This window comes from Propithecus coquereli, unplaced genomic scaffold (genome assembly GCF_000956105.1).
Source record: "Propithecus coquereli isolate 6110/MARCELLA unplaced genomic scaffold, Pcoq_1.0 Scaffold34, whole genome shotgun sequence".
Classification (NCBI taxonomy): domain Eukaryota; kingdom Metazoa; phylum Chordata; class Mammalia; order Primates; family Indriidae; genus Propithecus; species Propithecus coquereli.
Window position 1 is genome coordinate 2,110,835 of NW_012149063.1, and position 11,876 is coordinate 2,122,710.

General features: G+C 41.4%; 1 protein-coding gene across 2 annotated transcripts in view; it reads left to right on the forward strand.

Annotated features, from left to right (window-relative positions):
* Positions 1-747, forward strand: part of CERS6 (ceramide synthase 6) — a 261,185-nt gene extending 260,438 nt beyond the window's left edge. For both annotated transcript variants that reach the window (XM_012650710.1, XM_012650711.1), the window contains one exon: positions 4-747. In XM_012650710.1, the coding sequence (XP_012506164.1) occupies positions 4-156 (153 nt within the window). In that variant the 3' untranslated portion in view covers positions 157-747. The remainder of the gene's footprint in view (positions 1-3) is intronic.
* The last annotated feature ends 11,129 nt before the right edge of the window (positions 748-11,876 follow it).

Below are 11,876 nucleotides of genomic sequence, written 5' to 3' on the forward strand. Positions count from 1 at the left end.
CAGGTGTCCAAGGATGACCGAAGTGATATTGAGTCTAGCTCAGATGAGGAGGACTCGGAGCCTCCAGGGAAGAACCCCCACACTGCGACAACCACCAACGGGACCAGTGGTACCAACGGGTATCTCCTGACCGGCCCTTGCTCCATGGATGATTAATTACCCAAAACTACAAGTCCCGAACAAAGTGAACTGTTTGTTCCTGGAAGTATTTAATAAGTTGCAAATGCAGTTGCTTTCATAATATCTCAGCACCCGAAACAAAATCGAAGCATTTTGAATAGTGCACTGCCATGTGTCCTGTCTGTGAATGAAGAAGTACCATTCTCTCCATGTAGGCATGCTGTATGTAATTGACACAAGGGAACAGTATTTGCATTTGTACTGTCTTAGGATATTATTTATTTTTTGTATTTGTTTGTAAATCTGTGGACAAAAGAGGGTTTCTTCACTCCTTTTCCTCTCTGGGTTCATGACAGCGAAGGAGATGCTCCATCTGCCTCTAGCCCTTTCTCTTGCTGTAGTCCAATGTGCTGTGAGCATCAGCTTGATTTGTCACTTAGAAGTAAGCAAATCCCAGTGCAAGATTCTCATACAGCTCCAAATAGGTTTGCTTTCTTTGTGTTACTGTGCCCATTTTGAAATTGCCTGTGCAGTCTCAGTGACCATTTAAACAGGATGAACTAGGGTTTTAATTGTCACTCTTCAAGGTCAACTGGCAGTTCAAATTAAAGAGGATGGTTATTGGAGGACTTTTTAAAAATTGTTTTGTATTAAATTGTTTTGGAATAGACTTCATTTATTGTGCACACAGCCAAGATTTTTTTCAGTGCGTGTGCTAGCAAGTTGGAGATTAACCTTGCAGGTTACAGTTGTTTTTTTTCCGCCCCCTCTAGTGATAAGGTCAGTGCTCTGACTCTGAAGGAAGTATTTGCTTAAGCTCATGGTTATAAACAAAGAAATCACTGTTAATATTGACAATTTGTCCTGTGTTCTGGGAATAACATAAAAAGTGTAACTGATTTCAACCAGGTCTTGCCACTACCCCTGTAATTGGTGCAGTCTTCTGTTATGTCATGGAAGAAAGAAGCTAAGTATATTTGGGGACCAAAAAAAAAAAGGAGTCTTTCAAGAGTTGGCAAAGATTACCTCCAGTGCAAAGCACTTTATAGCAACCAGCTTTTAAGAAAAAGCGCTATCTTGGCTGGGCGCGGTGACTCAGCCTGTAATCCTAGCACTCTGGGAGGCCGAGGCGGGCGGATTGTTTGAGCTCAGGAGTTCGAGACCAGCCTGAGCAAGAGCGAGACCCTGTCTCTACTAAAAAAAATAGAAAGAAATGATCCGGACAACTAAAAAAAATATATAGAAAAAAATTCGCCGGGCATGGTGGCGCATGCCTGTAGTCCCAGCTACTCGGGAGGCTGAGGCAGTAGGATGGCTTGAGCCCAGGAGTTTGAGGTTGCTGTGAGCTAGGCTAACGCCACAGCACTCACTCTAGCCAGGGCAATAGAGTGAGACTATGTCTCAAAAAAAAAAAAGAAAAAGCTCTATCTAGTATTAGATCTTGATGTTTTTATTTTGCTGAGCAAAATAAAGCCAATGGGAGAAAAATTGTTTTACCCTTTGCTTTTCCCCTTAAATATTACCCAGAATGACTTTCCTACTACTAGAAACTGAGTGTCATTGCACTCTGAGGCTTCTTTGCTTTGAAGACTTGTTTGGTTTCTGGGAATGTTTTTTCAAAAGAAGCTATTTCCAGGAAAACAAAAAAATTCTTTCAAACAACGGTTAATATCTGCAATTAGGAATATTACTGTAGTTTCCGTAAAGGCTCCTATATGGCAGTGTTATTTATTACAGAAAACCATACATAAGCCAAAGATTTTATCTCTTCTAACTTTCAGTAAGCGGGAATAAAAAGGGATTACAGATACTTATTTCATAAATCAAAAAGACCATCATCTAAAACAAGAGTCCAAAACAAAAATGCTGTACTATAAATGTGTGAATCAGGGCACAGCAAAGACAGTAGCAAAATACTAGAGAGTGCCTGTCCTGCTGAGAGCCATTCACATTCACTTTGATTATTTGAAAAAATTAAAGCTCTGTGCCCACAATTTGCAAACTGTGAGTTAATAGTTAAAAGAATGCTCCAAACAAAAACCTCTCACTGTAATAATTGTATCTCCCCCCACCTATTTATGAGATAGTATGTTTTCGGTATGGTCCATAGTAATAATTGAAGAGGCTTGGAAATTGAGAAAGCAGTGCAACTAATTCTGTTTGTAGGGCCTTATTATTTTATTTCACAAAACAGGCAAATGTCTAGGAGTGTAATTTGTGGATGGTTAATTTGTAAGATCAGTCATAAAACACCAAAAGTACTTGTTGTCGTCAGAACATCAGCTAAAATGCAGGTATATAAAAAATAACACTAAGCATATTATAGCTGAAAATTTTGAGAAGGCGAAAGTTTCTTAACTAAAATACGGAACATACTCACCCTTGCTTTAGTGTCTGGGGCAAGTCTTCTTGACGGATGAATCCAGCTGGAGAAACACAGAGTCTCAAGTAACACTCTCTAGCCCAGAAGAATAATTTCAAGAAGATCAGCTTAAAGTTTAGATAAGGTGCGTAAAATGAAGTAAATCGAGTCTGTCCTTAGCAAAGGCAAATCTAAATAATCTTGTTTTTCCCAGAAGTCACTTAGAAAGAGGACTGGGAATACTCAGCGCCTCTCTAACAGATGGCGTCCACTTTGACAGTCCTCTACCTATCTATAGATTTTTATTTCATTTTACATTTTAGGACAAAGAGTTGTTTTGGGCTCTTCAGAATTGAGTTTGTAGGCTTTTTGTGGTGTAGAATAATATATGTCTGTCTACAGCTTTCGTGGCAGCCTGATAAGGCTGAGAGAGAAGAAATATGTCATTGCATCTTCCCACGTGCCAGGCGCTGTAGCTTTGGAAGTATGTTTTGTAAATTCAACTATAGGTTAGGGGGAATATTGTTTCTCTTTAATTAACTTAGCCTGTGTCGATATCTCCTTCCTCCTCGTCACATTCAAACCTTCCCAGGATACAAAAGGGTATGTAGAAAGGACTCTAGAAAAAGTAATATTTTATTCTCCAATGTTATAGCTTTTATAGATCTCTTAGTAGGGGGAAAAAGTAGAAAATCAAGTAGAATTTGGCCTCAGGTCAATAAATGATATAAAAATGTGTGATCTATGTATGTGTATGTTTCTCCAAAGATGTGAGAAAACCAAAATATCACCAACTCATCTTTATCTATGTTCTTTTCACGAAAACCATCCACCATGTGTAATCGAAACTTCCCTCCTCCTTTGTCAGCCCCCTGTCTGTGTTCCTACACAGCTGAGAGGGGTAGAATCTTTTCACCCTCTTAGCCACAGAGCTAAATATGGCAGAGTGCAGGTCATAGAGCATCTGAGGTCAGCATGTAAGCCAAATACAGTTCACCTTTCTAAATTCAGTCCTATGGATGTTGAGAGTAGGGGAGCAACTAACAGTATTTTGGATTATTCAAGGGTATGTTGTAAAAATGCAAATGATTGCCGCTTCACCCCAGGGTTTTTTTTAATATCGTACTCCTGCCAGGCTGCCCCAGATGATGTCCTGATGAAGTTGAATAAGGCAGAAATGTAGGGGGAAAGCAGGCTAAGATCAAATCACCATTAGTCAAAATGGTGGGTGACCTGCCAGATATCCAATTCTGTTGCCAAACTTTCCATTCTGAGTATTTGATAGAGTTTGAATTTGAGCAAACTGAATACCTTCATCCTAGGTAGAAAGGGTCTGAATCTTCCACTTTGTATTCAAACCTCACTGTTACTTGGGATAAGTCAAAAGTGAAATTTCATTTCGGTTTAGTCTTTGCTGAAGCGTCCCAAAAGCAGAGAGCGCTTTATGGACACCAATGATTGTTCCCAATCTGTTCATGATTTTGCATTAAAGATTGTTTTTATTTGCTTTCTTGGAAATATTAATGCCAAAGTTGCCTGAATATTCGAGTATTTTTCTTAATTCGAAGTATACGGAATAATTCCAAAGGTATTAAAAGACTGTTTATCATTATGTATGGTTATGTCATTATATCCAGAGAGGCTTCAAGAAATCCTTTGGAAATAAAGGGTTAAAGTTTACATTTCATGTTGTATTTAAGGTCTTAAGGTTCTAATTAGCTTACTTTTTTCCCCCCCTTGTCTTCGGCTGATTTCTGCTTTATAGATAAACAATAATAGCCCTGAAATATTTCTGACATCCAAGTTAGATCAAAGTCAGCCTGCTGAGAAATTGTTCACATTGCACTTTGTTTCTAAGTTATTTTTGTAAGGAAAGAGAAAATGCAGTGAGTTCTAGTTACTGCACTTGCTGTGTAGCTTGTTGTCCATGAAGGAATAATCAGAAACGGTTCTCAAAATGCAGCAAAATATTTTTTAAATGGAGATATCACTGTCCCCAGAGTCAGTTTGGGTTTCTCTTGGTGAAATGGAAATTGTGCCATTCTCAGATTACCCCGTGATTAGCACTGGTTCACCAACCACATTTCAGTTCCTCACAGCAATAGGCCAGAAAAGGGCCCTGTGGTTTGCCTTCGTGTGCACTGCCCCTTTCCTCCCGTAGGGGGCACTCAGTACATGCTGAGGAGGCCTGTCCACTCTGCTGTTGGAACTCCTCTAGCAAATACTCTGAGATAGCATACCTGGTACTTGTTGTCATGGAGAAAATTATATTAGAGAACATAAAACACCGTAAGTACTGGTAAAAAGATCTGTAGACACCCAAAGGAGAACCTTATCCAGGTATTTCCAACTTGAATTCAACCCAACGCCTTGGAAAGGTATGTTTTACCAAATGGCCATGTGCTAAGACCCCGTCAGATCAAAGACATAAGGAAGTCCCTGCAGCCAGATAGCATATGATGTCTCCACAAAACTAGACATTCTCCAGTTGCCCAGGAAGTGATGGTAGAGGACCGTTAGCCTAAGATTTATCTTATCTTTCACTCACTCACATTCCTTTCAGCCTCCTGGAACTCTTGATAAAAGGAAGCCAGATGTTACCATTTTTCTGCTCAATTTACCAATAGCCTTTGGATCAGTTGTGTACCCACACTTCTCTACCTGATTCTGTTTTTCTGAAAAAAGTATTGTGCCCGTGTGTGTGTGTTTTCCTTAACACAGGTCCGTGAAAACTTGGCTTCCTATTTTGGTACATATTGCATGGCCTAGAAACCAGGGAAAGACAGCTGTTGATACAGTTTCTATGTTCAGTGAAAAATTAGATTTCATTTAGATAATTTTTTCTTTTTTATATACAGTAATTTTTTAAAACTGTCATTGTAAAATTGCCCTTTAAAAATTAGGGATTGTTAACAATTAGCTGCAAAAAAGAAATTAGCTCTGTGATAGGAACAGTTATGTGATGATCTGGAACTTTAACTTAGAGCTTCATTAATTTAAGAGTGGGGGGAACCCTCCAAGTTTGATTTCCCAAACTTCCTTACGCTCCTGATTTTCATGCACTCTGTGTGCCCACACAGTCATTTACCTCCACAGCCGTTTGTTGTCATGGGAGGGGGTGGTGGTTGGTTTTTGGATTTGATTTTTTTCAACTTGCTGTGAGAAATAGGATAGGTGACAAAACCTTACTTGTTTTCTTAAGACAATTCTGTGCTTGGGCATCTCTGTCACAAATGGAATGATATACTGTTAGCCAATTAGAATTATTTTATGTATTGTTAATGTGTTTTGCTGATTTTTATATGAAAATATAATTATTCATTCTTGATCTCTGGAAGCAACCATTATTATGAGGATCATTTTACTTTGGAAACACTTTCATAATAAAGATAAGTATTGAGAGTGCAGTGTAAGTGCCCGTCACTAAGCGCTGACCAGCTCGTGTTGGGAGTACATCACACCTTCCTGGATGAGGTTACTAAAGGCTCACATCAGCCCAGTAGTTTCTTACAAGCCTCTTCAAATCCCAATATCACTATGATCACTGAGAAAGTAATGTTACATTAACTTGTGATATATTATAGTTATCTCTTTGAAAATTAAGATATAAAAATTTTGATGTTGAATTTTATGTAGCACTTTATTCTGGAAAAAATATGATTTATAGAACTATCAATTTAAATATATCAGACTATGCTTATTTTTCCAAATTATAAAAGAGGCACCTAGGACAAACCACCCAAAGCACAGCGCAGAACTGTCCTTCTCCATGTCTGTACCGCCTCATGGGAGCTTGGTCAACGTCATCTTCTCTGGGTCTGTGCCCACTTGGTTAGATCTTCTGCCTTCTCTCTTTCTTGTGAGACTCTGTCTTTCCCAACCTTCTCTTCTTTTCAGCTAAGCTTATGTCACCTAGTATCTCAAAAGCCATAAAAATCACACTGAAATTCAACCAGACACCCCACCACCAGTATTATACAAAATAAAGCAGCCACCCTATTAAAAATCCTGTATTATAATCACCTCTAACAACAATCTGATTCCAAGCATGAGTTATTCTATTAATAATAAACCACTAAAATTTCTCTGAGGTACAAAAATATAGTCTGAGAAAACACACCCTCTTGGAAACCATGAATTCTTCCAATTTTGTAAGCATAGGATAACCAATGCTACAAGCAACTATTATCTTATGCTTTCTGTTGCTATAACAGAATACCACAGGCTAGCAATTTAACAATAGACGTTTATTTGACGTTTATTTTTATGGTTCTGGAGGCTAGAAGTCCAAGAACATGGTGCTGGCATCTAGTAAGGGCCATCCCATGGCAAGCAATATGTGAGACAGGAAGCAGGGCCAAACTCATCCTTTTACCACTCCTGCAATAAAGGCATTGAATGATGGGCCGGGCATGATGACTCATGCCTGTAATCCTAGCACTTTGGAAGGCTGAGGTGGGAGGATTCCTTGAGGCCAGCAGTTCAACGCCAGCCTGGGCAACATAGCAAGACCCCGTCTCTAACCCCCTCCCCTCCCAGATGGCGCACACCTGTAGTCCCACCTATTCAGGAGGCTGAGGCAGGAGGATTGCTTTGAACCCAAGAGTTAGAAGTTGCAGTGAGCTATGATCACGCCACTGCACTCCAGCCTGGGTGACACAGCGAGACCCTGTCTCTAAAAGAAAAAAAAGATTAAAAAAAAGGCAGGATGACAAAGCAGGACAACTGTGTACCGGGATCTGCTGGGATGCCAGGTGGTCCCTCAGAACCAGTCATCAGGGCGCTGGAGCCTGTGTCCCGCACACTTGATTATTCCCAAAGTGCTGAAGCATGAAGAAACAAAATTCCTAAACACTGAAATCTTAAAATTATATAAAGCCTATATTAGTCCGGGTTCAAGTAGGAGACAGAGTCACTGTCAGATGGTTAAGTTGAAGAAACTTGAATAAAAGGACTAATTTACAGAGGCATAGGTCTTTGATTGCATGATCAAATGAAGGAGGGCAAGACACCCAGAGGCTAGCAAGGATGGGAGGCCATTAGCATCCCTGTAACCAGGAGCCAGGGAGAGGGGGTGGTGTGGAGGAGAGGCCCCCTTGCGGGGGGGCTGTCAACCTGGGTGGAGAGCAAATACCCTGGTGTCTCTCTTCCTGCTTTGTCATTGCCACCGGTTGGCTGAACTCGGCCAGAAAGCCGCCAGCGTGGAGCCTGGGAGAAGCAGGCTGCAGGGTTCAGCCTCCCACAATGCAAAGCAGGACAGAGAATAGAGCTGGGAGAGCAAACAAAATAAGCAGCATAAAGCCAGTGCTCCTAGAGCCTCACACAGGGTCTGGCTTGTAATAGGGCACAATAAATGTTTGTCGGAAAAACAAACAAGGCTAGTTAGGAGAGAAGTGGTAAGATGTAAGCTATCAGTAATTAACGTTCCATCTGTTAGGAAACAAGATAAGCATGAGAAAGCACCTGGTCTCCAACTGTTTCTGAACTCAGGGTTTCCCTGTGTGAGTTCCACCTTCTCTCCCTGCTGCTCCGGGCACAGAAGCAGAGGGGCTTTATGGCAGGTTCAGGAAGCCACCTGTGGCACCAGCATCCCAAGCCTAGGCACCAGGGGAGGAAGATGCAGGACTGACTGAGGCTAGAGAAATTGCTAGAAACAAGCTGTGAGGAACTGAGGAAAGAGGGTATGGAGAACTGGAGAATTAATGAAACAGCATTATGAAACAAAAATGAGGCAAGAAGGTCTGTGCTCTGGTACTCATGACTAAGTTTTCAAGCAATTCTTCAGGTAAGAAATTGTTTAATTTTTTTTAACCTAATGAATAATGGAAAATATTTGCATGGCCAAAGACAACAAACAGCAAAGACTCAGGTCCCTGATCGCCTCATTCAATCATTCAAAAATACTCATAGAGAGCCCCACTACATGCCAGGAATTGTTACAGGCAGTAAGGATAGAATGGTGGAGAAGACAGATACGGTTCCTGCTTTTGTGGAACTCATGATCTAGTAAGGGAAAGTACAAAAACAAAGAAGCAAGGAGCTGCACATTCTATGTCATCAGGGAAATGCAAATTAAAGCAACAATGAGATTTCACTACACATGTATTAGAGTGGCCAAATTCCACAACACTGACACCACCAATTGCTGGCAAGCATGTGGAGCATCAGGAACTCTCGTTTATTGCTGGGGGGAATGCAAAATGGTGCAGCCACTTTGGAAGACAGCATGGCAGTTTCTTATAAAATTAAATATACTCCTACCACGTGATCCAGCAATCATACTCCTTGGTATTTACCCAAAGGAGTTGAAAACTTGTCTACACAAAAACCTACACGTGGATGTCTATAGCACATGGATGTTTATAGCAGCTTTATTCATAATTGTCAAAACTTGGAAGTAACCAAGATGTCCTTCAGAAGGTGAGTGGCTAAAACAGTGGTACATCCAGATCATGGAATATTATTCAATGTTAAAAAAAATAAGACATGAAAAGGTATGGAGGAAACAAATACATATTACAAAGTGAAAGAAGCCAATCTGAAAAGGTTATATACTTATATTGTATGATTCCAACTATATGACATTCTGGAAAAGACAAACCTGTGGAGACAGTGAAAAGATCAGTGGTTGCTAAGGGTTGTGGAGGAGAGAAGGATGAATAAGCAGGGAAGACAGAATTTTTAGGACAGTGAAACTACTCTGTATAATATCAATATAATGGTGGACATGTCATTATATATTTGTCCAAACCCATAGAATGTACAACCCCAAGAGTGAACCCTAAGGTAAACTATGGACTTTAGGCAATCATGATGTATCCATGCAGGTTTATCACTTGTAACCAATGTACCACTCCAGTGGGGACTGTTGATAATGGGGGAGGCTATGGGTGTGTGGGGTTAGGTAGTTTGTGGCAAATCTCTGTGCCTTCTTCTCAATTCTGCAATGAATCTAAAACTGCTCTTAAAAATATATTCTATTACAAAAAAAAAGAAGAAAAGAAAGAAACAGGGAGTATTAGTTTGTTAGGACTGCCATAACAAAATACCACAGACTGGTTGGCTTAGAACAGTGAGAAAACAAATTCAACAACAGAAATTTATTTTCTCATAGTCCTGGAGGCTAGAAGTCCAGTCGGGATCAAGGTGTTAGCAGGATGATTTCTGAGGCCTCTCTCCTTGGCTTACGATGGCCTCCTTCCCACTGTGTCTTCACAAGCTCTTTCCTCTGTGTACCTCTCTGTGTCCCAATCTCTCCTTGTAAGGACTCCAGTCGTACTGGATTGGGGCCCGCCCAGATGACCTCCTTTTACCTTAATCACCTTTCTAAAAACCCTATATCCCCAAATTGTCACATCCTGAGGTAGTGGAGGTGAGGATTTCAGCATGAATTTGGGGGGGGACACCATTCGGCTCTTAATATAAGGCAATTCCACATAGCCACAAAGGACAAAGGTCATGAAGAAACAAGGTGATTGCAGGGTGACTGCCAGGGCTCTTCAGACTGGATGGTCACAGACACCTCGCGGATGGGTGATCTGAGCGAAGACCTTACTGATGGAGCAGCTGGAGGAGGATCTCACGTAGGCGTGGTCCAGGCAATGGCAGCATGAAAGACGAAGGCTCCATGGTGGGAATATGCGTGTAAACTCAAGGAACCGCAGGAAGGCGGGTGTGGATGAAGCACAGTAAACGAGGGAGACCGCAGGCGATGGGACTGCAGCATTTGGGAGGGACAGACCGTATATGGCCTGTGTCCGTGGTAAGGAAGGTAAGTTTTAGGCCAAGGGTAATGGGAAACATTTCCAGGATTTGAGAAGGGAGTAACCTAATCTTATCAGTTGTCATCTTTAATGAGAGAAAGAACACGGGCTAAACAACGTCCATCCTAACCATAATCGGAAAAACTCCTCTCGAACTCCTGGTGTGTCAATGGTGTCTGCAAATGTGCACTGGGCATCACATGACAAAGCGGGATGGCCGGCACATGGCCATTAGAAGAAATAACGGATTAAGCATTACTGAGGATTTAACCCACAAGCAACAAAGTCAGTTCTGACGGAGACGAGAGGAGGAAGGTTTTGCTGTAAGGATGCTGAGATCTGGGACAGGAAAAGCTTCCAGGCCCTTCCAAGGAAAGTAGCTTGAAAAAAGTATGAGAAATTGGCCACCATCAGCCAGAGGAAAACGTTGGGTAGAAGGGCAAACTTCCTGATCTAAGGTATTAATAGTTCTTTTCCGTCGTTACGAAGTTCAAAGGCACCTAGTGGACTGTGAATTGATGGATGAGAGCAATTTCCAAAGCATCTCTCTGGAGGAGGCAAGCAGCCAGGAATGACAACACTCACTCTCTGCAGGTTTCATAACTGCTGGTGGCCTATGAATGAGCCTGCCTGGGTTAGCACCACGCCACCCAGCACAGGGAGGTGAGATAGAGAAGAAAATAAACCTCTTAGGGCTTTCCTACTGTGTCAAGCATCATGCTGGGTGCAAAATCTATCTCCGGCAAGCCATCCATCCCCTGAAAGGTAGACAGTTGATTCTTGTTATTCATAATAGTTATATTCTATGAAGTCGCTGCAAACACTGAATTAGCCAATACTGAACCATTACTCCCAGAAAAAATACAGGGTTAGGTTCCTTTGAGCCTCAGTCACAACCTTTTCATCAACCGATTAATACATAACCTTGTTTTATGTGTGTTTGTTTAAAGGCTCCCTTATTGAATATGTATTATTGGTTCATTACTATTGAACTCACAGCCATCAGCACTGTAACTCATGCCTTGAACAAAGCTTATCAACACACGTATTGTCTCTGTAAGACACATCACAGTCTTCTTGCACTTAACAACTCTAGACAACAATTCATCACTACACTTGGGGCCATTTCAAACAGAGAAATCACCTCAAAAAAAAAAAGCACAAAAATCCAAAAGACATGGCGCTAAATAGACCACAAAAAGGATACTTGTTCAAAGTATGACAGCTGAAACCAGAAGGCGGAGTACACCTTGTTCAGCCTCAGCTGAGAATATGTGCATTGAGTCACTCAAAATTTTCACCATTCTGCACATGTCCACACAAAAGTTCCACGTGGCAGGCAATGATGGCTCATGCCTGTAATCACAACGCTTTGGGAGGCCAAGGTGGGAGGATCACTTGAGGCCAGGAATTTGAGACCAGCCTGGGCAACATAGGGAGACCCCTGTCTCAGCAAAAAAATTTTAAAAATTAACCAGGTGTGGTGGCATGTACCTGTAATCCCAGCTACGCAAGAAGCTGAGGCAGGAGCTGGAGCTCAGGAGTTGGAGGTTGAAGTGAGCCGTGTTGAGCCACTGCACTCCAGCCTGGGAGTGAGACCCGTGTCTCTCTAAACAAACTATAGAGAGATA